At 32.8% G+C, this 21,402-nt stretch overlaps 1 protein-coding gene across 16 annotated transcripts in view; it reads left to right on the forward strand.

Annotated features, from left to right (window-relative positions):
* Positions 1-5,796: 5,796 nt before the first annotated feature.
* The window catches only part of Ptp52F (Protein tyrosine phosphatase 52F), a 922,788-nt gene continuing 907,182 nt past the window's right edge, over positions 5,797-21,402 (forward strand). For 3 of the 16 annotated variants that reach the window (XR_011395839.1, XR_011395840.1, XM_070107721.1), the window contains exon 1: positions 5,821-5,959. Coding sequence is in view for 9 of the 16 variants with exons in the window: in XM_070107721.1 (XP_069963822.1) it covers positions 5,927-5,959 (33 nt within the window). In the remaining 7 variants the exon portion in view is untranslated. Of the gene's footprint in view, positions 5,960-21,402 lie in introns of all 16 variants that reach the window. The other 13 variants (XM_070107709.1, XM_070107712.1, XM_070107713.1 and 10 more) reach the window with 13 other exon arrangements.

Consider the following 21,402-nt stretch of genomic DNA (forward strand, 5'->3'; position numbering starts at 1 on the left):
AGTCTGCTATACAAGCAGCACCACAGATGATATTCAAGCTACTTTGTCTAATCTGTAAACTCAAACAGCTATTGTTGTTTACTTGCTTCAATGTACATACGTCTATATGTGAATATTCTTGAAATTGCCTTCCTTCATTCGTATGTCCAAATATATTTGCATATATGTACATATGTATGACCCTCAATATGTCTTTCGCAAAAAATCAAACATTCCCTCAAGTGACAAAAAAACGTAGACGCACCATCATCGACCAATAATATTCAAGCGAACTCGTGGCTTATTTTCTAAGTATTTCATATTACAACGACAACAAATTCATTCATAAGGAACGTGCGTCTGCTTCAAAGCAAAGTGCGCTCGTTCATAACTCTGCGCCGCGCTATTTTTTCTGTGCGCCTGGTAAGCCACATTTGGTTTTCATATAGAATTCCTACCGCAAATGCGGAAAATAAAAATGAATGAAATTGAATTGAATTCTTCTTTGAATGAATCAGCAAAATTTCAATTTTACAATTTGTATCACTGAAAATCCTACCATCCCCTCGCTTTTGTATGTTGCCCACAAGCTGCTTCCTCACAACATTTGCTAAAAATCAGAAATTGAAGAATTTGTCTGATGTTCACTTCAGAAAGGAGAATTGGCAACATGACCTATTAGCGAGTTTAAATAATATTTATATTTTTTCATATTATGTACTATTTATGGCATTAAATTATAAAATTTATATAAAATTGCCATTCATATGAAATCATTAACTACTTCTATATATTCTAAGCACACTGCATATAGTACTTTTATATGTTTACTTATTATCATTATTTCATAGTTTGTCGATTTAGCCCATTTTATCTAAATACGACGCTATGAAAATGCAGCCCAATCGGTAATCGCAATATTTCAAAAGAGCATAAGTCAACTTTCAATAGCAAACCACTGCAAAAAGGACTAACGAGACAACATAGCCGACCGACATTGTCGTAAAATTGTCGATTCAAACAAATTTTGTCAACTCCGCGACGATTCACACAATTTGGTGTCAATATGTATGCGAGCTCATATATGTATGTATGTATGTATATACATATGTATGTTTGTGGACATCTGCGCGAACTCGCCGTTATTTCGTTGGCTTGCCACTATACACAGAGGCGTTCTAACTGAGGATTCTTAGTATATTATTATATTGCTTAATTTGTATTGAAAAATACTGATGCATTTATGAATTATTTTCTTACTATAAGATATATTATATATATATATAAATACACATAAACTTATACCTATAATCGTTTTTAAAATAAATTCGATATATAAAATATATATCTGAAATAATTATGTGGCAGCGCGCCCCGATCCCTCCTTGCCTGCGATCGTTCAACTCGCAAAAAGCAAAAAGTGTGGACAGAACTCATTGCTTGTGCGGGGCAAGAAGAAGCAAGCATCAGCGTACGTGTACTTATGAATGAATGTGTGATTATCACATTTGTGTAAATACGCATAAATAAGGGAATATGCAATAAACCCAAACATATGAACATATTTTCCTGAAATATTTTAATTATCTCAGGAAGTTAAATATGCCAATAAAGTAATTGAATTATGATATGCTTAGATTCCACTTAATAAAATAAAAAATTAAATAAAATTTTGAGTTTTATGTATTTTACGATTCGAACGTATAGGTTCGTATTCGGATTGTGCTTAACCCCTTCCCGCTTACGACCTCAGCCACCACAAAAGTGGAAACGCGGCCGCTTAGCCACCGTTTTATTGTTATCCTTTGTTTAATAAGCAATTGCTCACATAACGCACATACATAAGTTGGAAAACTAGCCTATTAAATGTTTATTTTATTATGAATTCTGGGGTTTTTACCGGTAATACAGATTTTTAATTTAGAAGGCTTTTCATAATTATAAATTTGTCATTTCATAGAAATTGAAAACATAAATCTAAATAGGAATGCGCAACGATTTTTCATATAGGAATATTCGTTGTGTCTATTTATAGCATTTCGCACATTGTGTGGTGTATTTTTCTTTTTCGAAGTTATATTTTTCGATGTTCCTTCATGTGGAATTACAAATTAGTACTCAAAAAGTTTTCATTTAACATTTGCTCCTTCTCTATTCATTTACGTTCTCTGATGTTAGCCTTTTGGCTTATATTTTTATACGTTTATATGCAATCATATTTATTGATATGAATATTATTTTGCGAATTTTTATGAATGCATGCAAAACTGATAAGATCTATTAAATTATGGAATTTCGAAATAATATTTATAGTCAATTTGGGCATTTAATAATATTATATAGTTTTTACATAATATGCATTCTAATATAATTTTATATCTTTTATCATCTCAATCTTATATAGTCATATGTACATTTATCTGAACATGCGCATTTGAATGTACGCATTCAGAAATTCAAATCATAATTTATCACTTATCAATACACTATATGCAGAGAATGTTAATAAATATATAAATATTCATATATTAACAATTTCTGCTATATGTGCCCACATTGATTTATATGTCAACATTTATATGTATTTATGTATATATAACATTGCCAACAAATAATGCATACACAAACCAACCTACATACATATGAATATCCGTACACATGTATATATAATATGTCACCTGCAAAAACTACAAACATTGTTCTACAAAAACAACAATCGTCACAAGTCAATATGTCAGCCAAATAGGTGAAGCCCAAATTTATAGTAAATTGCACAACAACAACATTTTCATTCATGAACGCAGGCGTACTTTTAACAAGCAACCTCGCTTCATTCATAAAATCAGATACCCTCACATCCCCCCTAGCATGCTTTTGCCTACAAGCGTCTTTTCACGACGATGGCAAAAGCTAAAAATCATAAATTGAACAAATTTCTGATATTCCCTCTAGAAGGGAAAAGTGACAACCCCTCAAATATGAGTATTAAAATATTTTAGAATAAAAGTGACAACATAGTATATTTGTCGATTTACAATTCAAGAAACTTTTTAAAGAAAATATTCAATATTCCTCTGATTTATGTATACAGTAAACCCCGGTTAAGTATTACTCCTCCAATCCCTCTTATCTGCCTGTGTCTTGCTGCATCTCACGTTTTTTTTTAATTTTTAAAGGAAAACGGTAATTTTTTTTAAATACATAGAAATTATTTTTTTGGTACCACTCGCTTATGTACTACAAAGCACAAAAAATCTGCATCTTTGGTTTTGGCACTTAACCGGGATTGACTGTATTTGTCATAAAATGTACGTAGGTATATGCGTATGTAAATATTTGAATTTTTTGTACACACATCTGCCCGTATATATGCACACGACTTGTTGCCTTTGTTTCCATTTACGCATGCCACGTTGTATATGAATAAGGGTTGATTTTGCGATGTATGTTTGTAAAAGTGTGTATGGTTCTGATTTCCCATGAAACAATGAGTGTACATATTTACATACATACGTTGCATATAGACAAATTAACAATTATAATGGGTACTTTCATATTTGTTTACATGCACACATAATTATACATATACTTACATACCTATATATGTATAAGAATATTTGCGACCGCTTGGTCTTTTCTTATGGGGTTATGTCAAGTAAGAGGAGTACAAAATCAAACCCAGATATCTGACTGAACTGAAGCAGTCCATTAGATAGATATTTGAGGCAATCCCGACAAACCCTCCAGCCCGCATTAATTTTCTAATTAGGTGTCGGATATGCGTGGCTGAGCATGGAGGAATAATTAATTGTATAAAATAAAATAAGATTTTCTATACAATACAAAAAAAATTATTGTAATGCATTGATTAAAAAGAAACTTATTACGGTTTATTTTTGTAGCACGATTCGTGTGCCGCCCTGTATATTCAGAATATCTTAAAATTATATGTAAATTCGTTTGCGCAGGGGTAAAATTCTGGTGAAATCAGCTTATAATTTGTTTGTGGTGAGATCCTCTCAATTTAGCAAGTAACCCTCCGTTAAGAGGAACATTTTGACAATCGGCACACCATGAACCTTCTCTATGATATATGTTCTCTGATAGCAACTACATCGCATGGAATTATTTCGTTGAGGTTATGAGCAACGTGCGTCCTTTCGAAACATATTTATAGCTGTTTACATCCACCATCATAATTATCTCAAGTATAAAAATTGTATCATCTCCGATACAAAACAAAACGTCAACAATACTCAATAATGATGTCAATTTCAATTTGGCGTGGGAAGCTCTAAAAGCAAGATACGAAAACAAGACTATTGAGAATATTGGTAGATAAGCAATTAACGCTACTAAATTATCAAATTACAATTCACTGTTTCCAATTGTTTGCCGTTCCTATCGACACAAAATATTCCCACCGACAGCTGGGAAGAAAAAATACTCTTAAGGATTGCGAAAACAAATTCAATGTCGTCTATTATCAAAAAATACATCGTTCTATGCTTCATTACCACAAATTTTCTAGCTCACCCTAAAGCCACAGATTTAATTGCAACCGCAAATCTCGAAAACTGGCAAAAAACACTATGTTGCTCAAAGGCATTAAAAACCACACAGTGAAATTCAAAGTAGCATACTACTACCCACTGCAGTCACCTCAACCGATCACCAAGAAGAACTGTTTATCTTCTAGAACCCTACTAGACGAAGGATCAGAACGAAAAGTGCAACATTTTTTAAAAATATTAAATTATATCTTGATGATATAATTTTTGGCCATTTTCGGATGAGTCGATACACATTGTTGTAAGCTATTATATTAGTTTAGAATATGCACACATAAATATTGAAGTTAACTTTATTTGGAAGTTACGTGATGATTTTAACCCTTTTTGACATACGATAGATAGTATTCACTGCAATAGTCTTTGTATCAACTGTTGAAAACTCGGTAACCGTAAAGAAACTTATTGAGAGCTTTCCGATCGCCGATAAATTGTTTTTTAAAACCAAAAAGGAAATTTGTTGCCTGAAAAATGAAATTTCTCGGCCAAAATTATTGAAAGGCAACACTTAATGGAAAGTTTCCAAATGATCAGAATACACCATTTTCCATACATTATTGGATGCATGGATGAAATGCATTTGAAGATAAATACACCAAAAAATTATGCAATTAGCTTTTACGACCGTAAGGGAAATCTTTAATAATTATGTAGGTTGCTAGAATATCAAATCCGTACATATACATATACAGATATGTAAATAACCATATACTGATACAACATTTTCTTTGGTATATATTTTATGCCATATATAACAACCAACATCTTTTTTTAGATGTATTTATCGGATTTCCAGTCACTACGCTAATGTTTGGGCTAGCATTACAACTGGTCAGATTAATAGAGATATACATATGTATCTAAGTTTCAAAAGATTACAAGTACATAACTATATTACGCTTTAGTTTTATGCAAATTATAATTGGTTCTCTAAATCATAGTTATAATTATAAGTCATATGCATAATGCAAAAATGATAACAATTGTTTCAGTATGTATAAATACCTGCAATCATCCTTGTTCATAATTGCTAGAATATACAATACATATTATATATCGACATATTTTTTCGGCTACTAAGCATCAATCTAATTGTTTCGTTGTTACTGTAATGGTTTTTTCCCAATAATGTACATACAAACATACACGCAAATGTAAACACGATTGCTCATACTGATAACTTCACAATCTATCTAAATTAGGTACATTTCCCTTTTTCCAATCATATTCTGGTTTTATCGGTATACATGCGATTAGTTTCTGTAAGGTAACCATTTAGAGTGGAAGCTTCTCAAAAAAGTGCTGTGTTTTTCTAATAACGAATCACTATTATAACATCAAGTGTAAGCGAACTAAATTCTTTGTAAAAATAAATAATGTTTCCATTCATTTTTATTTTCACAATACAAGTAAGAAAGAAATGCACAAGTAAAACTTTCTTTAATATATACGATATTCTTCGAATACATTTGCATATAATTAAAAATCAGTAGAAGTGAACGTTTGATGTACAATTTAGAAACTTCAAGAGTATTCGTAACTTGAGAAAATATCTCAAAATAGAGCGTTAGTTGTGCGGAATCGGTAGTATCAAACATTAAGAAAATATACTAATTATATAGAACTCTCATTTAAACTAGAAATCAATGGATAATTCACGACAAGTTGTATAAAAGGTTTATACATTACATATGATCAAAAAAGCTATACAACCACATATAATAATAAGTAATCGTTAACAATTTCGATGTAGTCTTTTATATCAGCCTAAACGAGAGTGTTGAAATGGTTCAATCATTTTATCTAAGCAATATTCAGCGAGTGTTTCATTACATATATATAAATATTATGCGGGAGCATAACTACCCTAAGTTCATGAACCGATTTCACACATTTAGTATGAGGGTTGCCTTTTATATATCGGGATTAGAAAAAAAAAATATTAATCATCGAAAATCACTTTATTGTTTTCAAAATATTCTCCATTAAGATCTATACACTTTTGCATGCGTTTGAGCCAATTGTCGAAGCATTTTTGCCATTCTAAATGAGGTATCTCCAAAAACTGAGTTTTGAACGCATCAACTGCCTCTAATTTTATCGACGTACTTTTGCTTAGTTAATCCACGTCGAAAGTTTTAAAAAATTATGGCGCGAAAGAGATTGCGTTTTAATTCCATGTTATGGCCTATATTAATATTTTAAGTAACTCTAAGCAACACAAATAGCGCTTATATTATATGTCAAGACGTTCTGAGTATTTCCAGAGAACGTATATTATAAAGAGGGTTCATGGTGTGCCGATTGTCAAAATGTTCCTCTTGACGGAGGGTTAGTGCCGTTTCACACAGGTATTCAAAAGAGTCTCATACCAGTTTATTGTGGGCGAGGGGACGACGAGGAAAGACGAAGGGACCGTGCCACTCGTGTTCGGGTGGCACGCTTTGTGTTCTTGTTCGTAACAGCTCGCTGCTACCCTTTTCAGCATTCCTTTTCACTTTCAAATTCTTTGAATGGTTGCAAGAGCGCTCGGTTTCAAATGAATTCGATCGCAAATTTGAGTTCTGTTATCTATTTTTGTATGTAATATGCAAATACGTATGCATAGAATAATAGAAATATTATGACAAATTGTAATTAAGGAGAAAATTAATATATAGATTATGGAGTAAAGAAATTATGAATTTTTAATACGGAGTAAAGAAATTATGAGTTTTTAATACTTAAAGATTAGGAAATTCCTATTATAAATTTGGCCTTGAAAATATTAGTAGCGGATATTCAATACATTCTTGTGGATTAGGGAATTCCCGTCTTTAGTATTTCTTTGAAACTATTTAGCGGGTAGGTACTTGTATTATGCATATTGTTCTACCATATTCATGGTAATTCATTGTAAGCAAAATGTGTGACCATCATCTCAACATACAAATGAAATACGCAGCAGTGTTGCGCGGTGTTGCGCAGTCGAACCGCACAAATATTTTCGAAAATTTTGTGAAAAGGAATGCAGAAAAACTAGACTCGAGTTGCTGGACTCTTTTTGACCGTGTGAATGCCCAGAGCGACACCAAAAGAAAATTTGAAAAAACTCAGACTCTTTTGAATCCCTGTCTGAAACGGCACTTACTCGCTAAATTAAGAGGATCTCACCACAAACAAATTATAAGCTGATTTCACCAGAATTTTACGCCTGCGGAGCGCAAAATAGCAGAATTGAGCATTTTGAATGGTAAATGAGAAAAATAATGCTAAATTCAATGTTAAGAAAAGTACGCTTACAGTTTCGTATATTTACAGATAATTTTAGATAGATAGATTAGAGATTAGATAAGACAGGGCGGCTCACGAATCGCGCTACAAAAATAAACCGTAAAAAGTTTATTTTTTTATCAATTTTTTTTGTATTGTATAGAAAATTTTAATTTTATTTTATACAATTAATTATTCCTCCATGCTCAGCCACGCATATGCGACACCTAATTAGAAAATTAATGCGGGCTGAAGGGTTGAAGTCGGAATTGCCTCAAATATGTATTTAATGGACTGCTTCAGTTCAGTCAGATTTCTGGGTTTGATTTTGTTCACCTCTTGCTTGACATAACCCGATAAGAAAAGACCAAGCGGTCGCAAATATTCTTATACATATATATATGTATAATTATGTGTGCATGTAAGAAAATATGAAAGTACCCATTATAATTGTTAATTTGTCTACATTATATATGTAAATATGTACACTCATTGTTTCTTGGGAAATCAGAACCATACACACTCTTATAAACATACATCGAACATGGCAAGCGCAAAATCAACCCCTATTCATATAAAACGTGACATGCGTAAATGGAAACAAAGGCAACAAGTCGTGTGCATATATACGGGCAGATGTGTGTACAAAAAATTCAAATATTTACATACGCATATACCTACGTACATTTTATGACAAATACAGTCAATCCCGGTTAAGTGCCAAAACCAAACATGCAGATTTTTTGTGCTTTGTAGTACATAAGCGATTGTGGTACTTAACCGAGTGGTACCAAAAAAATAATTTCTATGTATTTAAAAAAAAATTACCGTTTTCCTTCAAAAATTAAGAAAAAAACGTGAGATGCAGCAAGACACAGGCAGATAAGAGGGATTGGAGGAGTAATACCAGAGAACGTAAATGAATAGAGAAGGAGCAAATGTTAGCAGTACTAAAATGTTAATTACGATGGAGGAACATCGAAAACGCGCAAGTTCGAAAATAAAATGTCACCACAACTATCAGGGTACGCAACGAACTACACCACTCTAATAAGCAAAATGTATATACATACATATGCACAGATGTTCATTGGTATGCGCAGAAACAAAAATTGAAATAATAAAAACGAAAGTAATTGACTTCCGACAGGAAAATAATATTAAAATAGAATTCAAATATCATTCAATAAAAAAGGGTTATAAAAATAAAAAAAGAGTATATAAAAATATGATAGGATTTGAACTTAGGCGAAATATTTCATTGCAATAAGGAAGTGTTCTATACAAGCAGCACCACAGATGATATTCAAGCTACTTTGTCTAATCTGTGAACTGAAACAGCTATTGTTGTTTACTTGCTTCAATGTTCATATGTCTATATGTGAATATTCTTGAAATTACCTTCCTTCATTCGCATGTCCAAATATATTTGCATATATGTACACATATGTACATATGTATGTCCCTCAATATGTCTTTCGCAAAAAATCAAACATTCGCGCAAGTGACAAAAAACGTAGACGCACCACCATCTTCCAATAATATTCAAGCGAACTCGCGGCTTATTTTCTAAGTATTTCATATTACAACGACAACAAATTCATTCATAAGGAACGTGCGTCTGCTTCAAAGCAAAGAGCGTTCGTTCATAAATCTGCGCCACGCTATTTTTTCTGTGCGTCTGGTAAACCACATTTGGTTTTCATATAGAATTCCTACGCAAAAGTTTATAAAAAATTAATGAATGAAATTGAATTTTGAATGTCTTCAGTAAAATTGAAGAAGTTTCAATTTTATAACTGATCCTACCATTCCCCTCGCATTTGTATGTTGCCCACAAGCTGCTGCTTCACAACATTTGCTAAAAATCAGAAATTGAAGAATTTGTCTGGTGTTCCCTTCAGAAAGGAGAATTGGCAACATGACCTCTTAGCGATTTGAAATATTATTTTAATTTTTTTCATATTATGCACTATTTATGGCATTAAATTATAAAATTTATATAAAATTGCCATTCATATGAAATCATTAACTACTTCTATATATTCTAAGCACCCTCCATATAGTACTTTTATATGTTTACTTATTATCATTATTTCATAGTTTGTCGATTTAGCCCATTTTATCTAAATACGACGCTATGAAAATGCAGCCCAATCGGTAATCGCAATATTTCAAAAAAGAAAAAGTCAATTTTCAACAGCAAAGCCCTGCCAAAAGGACAAACGAGACAACATATCCGATCGACATTGTCGATTGAAACAACAACTCCGCCACGATGCGCAAAATTCGGCGTCAATATGTATGCGAGCTCATATGTATATATGTATGTTTGTCGACAAAATCGTCATTTGGTTACTTTCAACAACACAAAGTCTGCGCGAACTCGCCGTTATTTCGTTGGCTTGCCACTATACACAGAGGCGTTCTAACTGAGGACTCTTAGTATATTATTATGTTGCTTAATTTGTATTGAAAAATACTGATGCATTTATGAATTATTTTCGTACTATAATATATATTATATATATATATAAATACACATAAACTCATACCTATAATCGTTTTTAAACTAAATTCGATAAATAAAATATATATCTGAAATAATTATGTGGCAGTGCACCCCAATCCCTCCTTGCCTGCGATCGTTCAACCCGCAAAAAGCAAAAAGCGTAGACAAAAGTCATTGCTTGTGCGGGGCAAGAAGAAGCAAGCATCTGCGTACGTGTATTTAAGAATGTATGTGTGATTACCACATTTGTGTAAATACGCATAATAAGAAAATATTCAATAAACCTAATCATATGAACGTATTTTCATGATATATTTTAATTATATTAGGAAGTAAAATATGCTATTAAAGAAATTGAATTATGATATGCTTAGACTCCAATTAATAAAATAAAAAATTAAATAAAATTTTGAGTTTTATGTATTTTACGATTCGAACGTATAGGCTCGTATTCGGATTGTGCTTAACTTCTTCACGCTTACGACCTAAGCCACTATATAAATGGAAACGCGGTCGCTTAGCCACTGTTTTATTGTTATCTTTTGTTTGATAAGTATATTGCTTACGCAACGCATATACAAAAGTTGGAAAAATTGCATATCAAAGGTTATTTTATTATGAATTCTGGGATTTTTGCCAGTAATCCTCCTTTTTAATTCAAAAGGCTTTTCATAATTGTAAATTTGTCATAATATAGAAATTGAAAACATAAATCTAAATAGGTATGCGCAACGATTTTTCATATAGGAATATTCGTTGTGTCTATTTATAGCATTTCGCACATTGTGTGGTGTATTTTTCTTTTTCGAAGTTATATTTTTCGATGTTCCCTCACGTGGAATTACAAATTAGTACTCAAAAAGTTTTCAGTTAACATTTGCTCCTTCTCTATTCATTAACATTCTCTGCTAATACTCATATTTGCGTAGTTGTCACTTTTCCCTTCTAGAGCGAATATCAGATATTTGTTCAATTTATGCTTTTTATACTCTCGCAACCTGTTGCTACAGAGTATAATAGTTTTGTTCACCTAAGGTTTGTTTGTATCACCTAAAACTAATCGAGTTAGATATAGGGTTATATATATATAAATGATCAGGATGAAGGGACGAGTTGAAATCCGGGTGACTGTCTGTCCGTCCGTCTGTCCGTCCGTCCGTCCGTGCAAGCTCTAACTTTGAATATAAAATTGAAATATCTTTATGAAACTTTGTAGACATGTTTCTTGGTACCGTGAGACGGTTGGTATTGCAGATGGGCGTAATCGGACCACTGCCACGCCCACAAAACGCCATCAATCAAACCAAATAACTTGCCATAACTAAGCTCTGCAATAAGATACAAGACTGTTATTTGGTACACAGGATCACATTAGAGAGGGGCATCTGCAGTTAACACTGTTTTTTAAAAAGTGGGCGTGGTCCCGCCTCTAAAAGGTTTAATGTGCATATCTCCTAAACCGCTAATGCTATAATAACAAAATTCACTAGAAGCAAATGTTTTTAGCACTTCTATCGACGGTGTGAAAATAGTTGAAATCGGGTGGCAACTCCGCCCACTCCCCATATAACGGTACTGTTAAAAACTACTAAAAGCGCGATAAATCAAGCACTAAACACATTTTATCTCTGAGATGGTATGAGATGACTTTATAGGAAACGCGTTCAAAATTAGATAGTGGGCGTGGCACAGCCCACTTTTAGGTGAAAACCCATATCTTGAGATCTGCTTAACCGATTTCAACCAAATTCTTTTCATGTTTCTATGTTATAGTGCGAAAAACGGCGAAATCGCACTACAACCACGCCTATTTCCCATATAACACCATTTTCAATTCCATCTGATTCTTGCACTTTCCACTATGCAAATCAAGCACCAATGACTGTATCGGGATAAAACTTTGCTTGAATAATGCGATTAAAGTATGCCACCTTGTGGCCAAAAGTTGTCTAAATCTCGAACTTAGCCCTTCCTTACTTGTTATCTTTTGCCTTCGTCGCCAAAAGACGCTTGTAGGCAAAAGCATGTTCGGGGAGATGTGAGGGTATCTGTTTTTATGAATGAAGCGAGGTTGCTTGTTAAAAGTATGCCTGCGTTCACGAATGAAAATGTTGTTGTTGTGTAATTTACTATAAATTTGGGCTTCGCCTATTTGGCTGACATTTTGACTTGTGACGATTGTTGTTTTTGTAGAACAATTTTAGTAGTTTTCGCGGGTGACATATTTACATGTGTACGCATATACATATGTATGTATGTTGGTTTGTGTATGCATTATTTGTTCCGCAATTTTATGTATACATAGATATATGCGTGTACATATAAAACAATGCGCGCACATATAGTGTATTGATAAGTGATAAAATCATGATTTGAATTTCTGAATGCGTACATTCAAATACATATTATAATATTATAAGATTAGGAATGTATATTAGGTAAAAACTAAATAAAATTAATAAATGCCCAAATTGACTATAAATATTATTTCGAAATTCCATAATTTAATAGATTTTATCAGTTTTGTATACATATCAATAAATATGTTTGCATATAAGCGTATAATAATATAAGCCAAAAGGCTAATATCAGAGAACGTATATGAATAGAGAAGGAGCAAATGTTAGCAGTACTAAAATGTTAATTGCTAAGAAGGAACATCGAAAACGCGCAAATTGGAAAATAAAATTTCACCACAACTATCAGGGTACGAAACGAACTACACCACTCTATAAGCAAAATGTATATACATACATATGCGCAGATGTTCTTTGATATGCGCATAAACAAAAATTCAAATAATAAAAAGGAAAATAATTGACTTATGAAAAGAAAATAAAAGTAATGAGGGAAATAATATGAAAATAGAATTCAAATATCATTTAATAAAAAAGAGTTATAAAAATAAAAAATAGTATAATATATAAAAATATGATAGGATTTGAACTTAGGCAAAACATTTCATTGCAAAGTGCCTTCGTTCATAACTCTGCGCCGCGCTATTTTTTCTGTGCGCCTGGTAAGCCACATTTGGTTTTCATATAGAATTCCTACCGCAAATGCGCGAAAATAAAAATGAATGAAATTGAATTTGAATTGAATGTCTTCAGTAAAATTGAAGAATCAGCAAAATTTCAGTTTTACAATTTGTATCACTGAAAATCCTACCATCCCCCTCGCATTTGTATGTTGCCCACAAGCTGCTTCCTCACAACATTTGCTAAAAATCAGAAATTGAAGAATTTGTCTGATGTTCACTTCAAAAAGGAGAATTGGCAACATGACCTCTTAGCGAGTTTAAATAATATTTATATTTTTGCATATTATGCACTATTTATGGCATTAAATTATAAAATTTATATCAAATTGACATTCATATGAAATCATTAACTACTTCTATATATTCTAAGCACAGTCCATATAGTACTTTTATATGTTTACTTATTATCATTGTTTCATAGTTTTTCGATTTAGCCCATTTTATCGAAATACGACGCGATGAAAATGCAGCCCAATTGATAATCGCAATATTTCAAAAGAGCATAAGTCAACTTTCAATAGCAAACCACTGCAAAAAGGACAAACGAGACAACATAGCCGATCGACATTGTCGCAAAATTGTCGATTGAAACAAATTTTGTCAACTCCGCCACGATGCGCAAAATTCGGCGTCAATATGTATGCGAGCTCGTTTGTATGTATGTATATAAATATGTATGTTTGTCGGCAAAGTCGTCATTTGGTTTTTTTCAACAACACAATGTCCGCGCGAACTCGCCGTTATTTCGTTGGCTTGCCACCATGCACATAGGCGTATCAAGTGAGGGCTCATAATATATTGATATGTTGCTTAATTTGTATTGAAAAATACTAATGCATTTATGAATTATTTTCGTAATATAATATATATTATATATATATATATATATATATATATACCAATAAATTCATACCTATAATCGTTTTCAAACTGAATTCGATAAATAAAATATATATCTGAAATAATTATGTGGCGGTGCGCCCCAATCCCTCCTTGCCTGCGATCGTTCAACTCGCAAAAAGCAAAAAGCGTAGACAAAAGTCATTGCTTGTGCGGGGCAAGAAGAAGCAAGCATCAGCGTACGTGTATTTAAGAATGTATGTGTGATTATCACATTTGTGTAAATACGCATAATAAGGAAATATTCAATAAACCTAAACATATGAACATATTATATTTTCCTGATATATTTTAATTATCTCAGGAAGTAAAATATGCTATTAAAGAAATTGAATTATGATATGCTTAGACTCCAATTAATAAAGTAAAAAAATTAAATAAAATTCGTTTTAGGATTCGAACGTATAGGCTCGTATTCGGATTGTGCTTAACCCCTTCCCGCTTACGACCTAAGCCACCACAAAAGTGGAAACGTGGCCGCTTAGCTACCGTTTTATTATTATCATTTGTTTAATAAGTATATTGCTTACGCAACGCACATACATAAGTTAGAAAACTAGCTTATTAAATGTTTATTTTATTATGAATTCTGGGGTTTTTGCCGGTAATACAGATTTTTAATTCAGAAGGCTTTTCATAATTATAAATTTGTCATATCATAGAAATTGAAAACAAAAATCTAAATAGGTATGCGCAACGATTTTTCATATAGGAATATTCGTTGTGTCTATTTATAGCATTTCGCACATTGTGTGGTGTATTTTTCTTTTTCGAAGTTATATTTTTCGATGTTCCCTCTTGTGGAATTACAAATTAGTACTCAAAAAGTTTTCATTTAACATTTGCTCCTTCTCTATTCATATACGTTCTCTGCTAATATGCAGCTGTAATATCAGAGAATGTAAATGAATAGAGAAGGAGCAAATGTTAAATGAAATCTTTTTGAGTACTAATTTGTAGTTCCAGATGAGGAAACATCGAAAAATATAACTTCGAAAAATAAAAATACACCACGCATTGTGCGAAATACTATAAATAGACACAACGAATATTCCTAAATGAAAAATCGTTGCGCATACCTATTTAGATTTATGTTTTCAATTCCTATGAAATTACAAATTTATAATTATGAAAAGCCTTCTGAATTAAAAATCTGTATTACCGGTAAAAACCCCAGAATTCATAATAAAATAAACATTTAATAGGCTACTTTTCCAACTTATGTATGTGCGTTATGTGAGCAATTGCTTATTAAACAAAGGATAACAATAAAACGGTGGCTAAGCGGCCACATTTCCACTTTTGTGGTGGCTGAGGTCGTAAGCGGGAAGGGGTTAAGCACAATCCGAATACGAACCTATACGTTCGAATCCTAAAACTCATGAAACTGAAATTTTATTTAATTTTTTATTTTATTATTTGGAATCTAAGCATATCATAATTCAATTACTTTATTGGCATATTTAACTTCCTGAGATAATTAAAATATTTCAGGAAAATATGTTCATATGTTTAGGTTTATTGAATATTTCCTTATTATACGTATTTACAAAAATGTGATAATCACACATACATTCTTAAATACATGTAGGCTGATGCTTGCTTCTTCTTGTCCCGCACAAGCATTGACTTTTGTCTACGCTTTTTGCTTTTTGCGAGTTGAACGATCGCAGGTCACTTTGTGTATGGTGGCAAGCCAACGAAATAACGGCGAGTTCGCGCAGACATTGTGTTGTCGAAAAAAACCAAATGATGACTTTGTTCACAAACATACATATGTATATACATACATACATACATATATGAGCTCGCATACATATTGACACCAAATTGTGTGAATCGTCGCGGAGTTGACAAAATTTGTTTGAATCGACAATTTTACGACAATGTCGGTCGGCTATGTTGTCTCGTTAGTCCTTTTTGCAGTGGTTTGCTATTGAAAGTTGACTTATGCTCTTTTGAAATATTGCGATTACCGATTGGGGTGCATTTTCATAGCGTCGTATTTATATAAAATGGGCTAAATCGACAAACTATGAAATAATGATAATAAGTAAACATATAAAAGTATTATATGCAGTGTTAATGATTTCATATGAATGGCAATTTTATATAAATTTTATAATTTAATGCCATAAATAGTGCATAATATGAAAAAATATAAATATTATTTAAACTCGCTAATAGGTCATGTTGCCAATTCTCCTTTCTGAAGTGAACTCAGACAAATTCTTCAATTTCTGATTTTTAGCAAATGTTGTGAGGAAGCAGCTTATGGACATACAAATGCGAGGGGGGTGGTAGGATTTTCAGTGATACAAATTGTAAAATTGAAATTTTGTTTCTTCAATTTTACTGAAGACATTCAAATTCAATTTCATTCATATCGCGCATTTGCGATAGGAATTCTATATGAAAACCAAACGTGGTTTACCGGGCGCACAGAAAATATAGCGCGGCGCAGAGTTATGAACGAGCGCACTTTGCTTTGAAGCAGACGCACGTTCCTTATGAATGAATTTGTTGTCGTTGTAATATGAAATACTTAGAAAATAAGCCGCGAGTTCGCTTGAATATTATTGGAAGATGGTGGTGCGTCTACGTTTTTTGTCACTTGCGCGAATGTTTGATTTTTTGCGAAAGACATATTGAGGGACATACATATGTACATATGTGTACATATATGCAAATATATTTGGACATGCGAATGAAGGAAGGTAATTTCAAGAATATTCACATATAGACATATGAACATTGAAGCAAGTAAACAACAATAGCTGTTTCAGTTCACAGATTAGACAAAGTAGCTTGAATATCATCTGTGGTGCTGCTTGTATAGAACACTTCCTTATTGCAATGAAATATTTCGCCTAAGTTCAAATCCTATCATATTTTTATATACTCTTTTTTTATTTTTATAACCCTTTTTTATTGAATGATATTTGAATTCTATTTTAATATTATTTTCCTGTCGGAAGTCAATTACTTTCGTTTTTATTATTTCAATTTTTGTTTCTGCGCATACCAATGAACATCTGTGCATATGTATGTATATACATTTTGCTTATTAGAGTGGTGTAGTTCGTTGCGTACCCTGATAGTTGTGGTGACATTTTATTTTCGAACTTGCGCGTTTTCGATGTTCCTTCATCGCAATTAACATTTTAGAACAGCTAACATTTGCTCCTTCTCTATTCATTAACATTCTCTGGTAATATCAAAGCATGTGTCTGAGCACAATTTTCATTGAATGCTCAGCTCTGTTTACTCGCTACTGTTAAAATGTCTCCTTCCGAGCCACATGTGGTGAAATTCACTAATAAAATCTTGTTAGGTTTTGACAATTCACACGCTGGTCCGCAATTGCACCAGAGAACTTAGAAGAATGAAAAGGTGCAGGTTCAACCAGAGAACTTAAAACAATGAGAAGGTGCAAATTGAATTTTGTATGATGCTCGATTGGTTGGCTGAAAATTTGAGATCAAGGAGTTCACCACTTTCTGTATAGTTTTGCTGTTATTTAACAGAAATGAGAATTTTTAACAAAGTTCTCTGACAAAATACGTATCTACCAATATAAAGAGAAAAATGAAATGAAATGAATGAGAAAACAAGAAATACAAATGCCACTTCACATATGCATGATTATTTTTTGCCATATAAACGATTTTTATGATGAAAAATTGATAAATTATTATTTTTTTGCACAAATGCTACATTGATAAAATGTGAAAGATTATGCAAAAAATGATATTTAACTATTTTCATAATTTTCTAATTTCAATTTTTACAGAATTAATAATTTATGTATGTACATCAATATGTTATATTATATAATATAATAATATATTATCAATTATCAATAAATACATGTGAGCGCACTGCTCTATATGTAAGTATGTATGTACAAATATGCATATGACCGCGCAAAATAAGTAATGCATACACAAATCTACATACATTTAAGCGTACAAATGTGAGTACGTCAGCCAATAGGAAAAATACAAACATTGTTGCACAAAAACAACAATTGTCTCAAATAGCATCAGCACCAGAAATCAATATGGCAGCCAAATTGACAAATCCTAAATTTGTAGTAAATCACACACCAACAACATTTTCATTCATGAACGCTGGCGCACAAGCAATAAGCTAAGTCGTTTCATTCATAAAAGCAAACGCCTTACACATCTCCCCGAGCATGCGTTTGCCTACAAGCGTCTTTTCGCGACGATGGCAAAAGCTAAAAATCATAAATTGAACAAATTTCTGATATTCCCTCTAGAAGGGAAAAGTGACAACCCCTCAAATATGAGTATTAAAATATTTTAGAATAAAAGTGACAACATAGTAAATTTGTCGATTTACAATTCAAGAAACTTTTTAAAGAAAATATTTAATATTCCTCTGATTTATGTATACAGTAAACCCCGGTTAAGTATCACTCCTCCAATCCCTCTTATCTGCCGGTGTCTTGCTGCATCTCACTTTTTTTTTCTTAATTTTTTAAAGAAAACGGTAGTTTTTTTTTTAAATACATAGAAATAATCTAATATCTAATCTAATCTAATAAAAAATCTGCATCTTTGGTTTTGGCACTTAACCGGGATTGACTGTATTTGTCAAAGAATTTACGTAAGTACGTTCGAATTTTTTGTACACACATTGACTTTGCACTTGCCCATATGCGATGTATGTTTGTAAGAGTGTGTATGGCACATCTCGGATTTTCTACCAACAACACAATGTTGTGACGCTTTGTCGTCGCGTCAGTTCTTCGACAGATTGACTCTTTGACATAAAAGTAAAAAATGTGTCAACGGAGATTTCACATGAAGTAATGAGTGTACATATCTACATAAAAATACATACAAATGTGTAAACGACATAATATATGTATGTCCTGTTACATATGTTTACACATGCATTTGAAAAGAAAAATTGAAGCATGAATGTGAAATACTACAAATGTAGGATTTGTCAATTTGGCTGCCATATTGATTTCTGACGTTGCTCATGCTATTTGAGAGAATTGTTGTTTTTGTATAACAACGTTTGTATTTTTTCTATTGGCTCATATACTTACATTTGTACGCATATATATGTATATATATATGTAGATTTGCGTATGCATTACTTATTTTGCAATGTCATACGCATATTTGTACATATATACTTACATATAGACAGTGGCGGGGCAAGACCTAAATTTGATGTGGGCAAGACAGATTTCGCGAGGCCCTGTTCTATGGCGACCTGAAGACGGATTTTATAAAATAATAAAAACAAACAAACCAATTAACACTACCAAGTTTTTATTCATAAAAATACAAATTAGATTAATAAGTATTAATGAAAAATTACAAATCGTTAATAAAGGTGGAGATATACATTTCTTAAAGTGTATACTTAAAAAAAATTTCCTGCTTTTAACATCACTAAATTCCTTAATTATGGTATCGTAATTCAGCCTAGATGCCAAATCTGATTCAAATAATAAAACAGCCAAAGCTGAAAGTCTTTCTTGGCTCATTGTGTTTCTCAACTAATTTTTTATTAATTTTAATTTTGAAAAACTTCTTTCAGCAGAGGCTGTACTTACCGGAATTTTTAATAAAATTCGGATGACAATGTAAATATTTGGGTAAATTTCTTTCAAGCTATTTTCTGTTATGTATGACAGCAGCTGTTTCACGTCTTTAGTGAAGTTGGGTAAATTCGGGATCATTGTATTTAATTCTTCATATAATTCAAATGGTTGGAAGTCACTGCTCTCACCCACACGCAGGACGTTATGTAAATCGTTACAGTGTTTTAATATTTGCTCCCGTGGGATATTTTTTAGCGCGCTTAGATCATAGAGCAAACCAAAATCTTCAAAATGTTGTTTTAAAGACGTAAATCTTAATTCCATACTGGTTATTATAGAATCAATCATGGCGTAGAAAAAATCTGTTTGATACCGGATTTTGGGAGACTGTATAGGTTCATCGCTGCTTTCATAATCGAACATCCTTTTCTTTTTGGCTACTTTTTTATTCCTAAACTCTTTTGGCAGGTCATAACAGCTTCGCTCAGTAAATTTCCGAACATCAGACAGGGATTTCTCAAATCCAGTTTCCCGATACTCTTTTATCCATTCACAAAATGTGTGTAAATGTTCAAGAGCAATGTTTAAATGAATTTGTACTGATTGCCATAATTTACTTATTATATTAACACGCGATAATATCTCATACCACACATGTAAAGATACGATAAATTCTAAACTTAACATTTCATTTAGTATTGCATCGCAATCACTGAGAGTGTCTGATTGCTCCGTTTGATTTTTTAAGTTTTCGATGCATTCAATCACTTCATCAAATTGCAATAATACGGCCTTTACTGCTTCGACTCTACTTTCCCATCTTGTGTCTGATAAAGGTTTTATAGTAAGTTTTAATTTGCCTTTTATAAAATCCCAGCGCTTGCTTGAACTTGAAAATAGCAAATACATTTTTTGAATGAAACCAAAAAAAGTTTTTGGCTGCCATAGATAAGTTCGCTGCATCTACCAACAGTAGATTCCAACTATGAAGCCACAAGGTGTGAAAAATGCCCTGGGATCCCTGTGTGGAAACATGGATCCCAGGGCCTTGATTCTGCGTCTGCAGACTGCTATGCAGTTCATCAGCAGATGTTCAGGGGTTTCCGGCTCTATGTCGCAGAACCGGCAGTTTGCAGAAGAGGCTATGCCCATGTTAAAGAGGTGCTTCTTGAGCCTGCAGTGGCCGGTGTAGAACGCTACCAGTAGCAGGAATTTCTTTCTTGGGAGATTTATTATGGCTTTGAACCGCTTGAGGTCGTAACCCCCCATTAGCAGTCTGGCATGGTGCATGCCCTGGAGTTGTTGCCAATTTATCTCCCTGCCTGCTCTTTCCTCTCTTCGGAGGAGCTCTTTGATGGTATGTGGACCAACCGCTATGTATGGTTCCGGCCCTACCATTTTTGTAGAGGCTGCAGAGCGAGCCAACTCGTCAGCTAGTTCGTTCCCAGCTATACCCCTATGGCCAGGCACCCAAATAAGGTGCACTCGGTTGTGCTCAGATAGGCTGTTCAGCCGTTCTATACACTCCATCACTAGAAGAGATCTGACCTCATAGGCA

This window comes from Bactrocera oleae, chromosome 4, assembly GCF_042242935.1.
Source record: "Bactrocera oleae isolate idBacOlea1 chromosome 4, idBacOlea1, whole genome shotgun sequence".
Classification (NCBI taxonomy): Eukaryota; Metazoa; Arthropoda; class Insecta; order Diptera; family Tephritidae; genus Bactrocera; species Bactrocera oleae.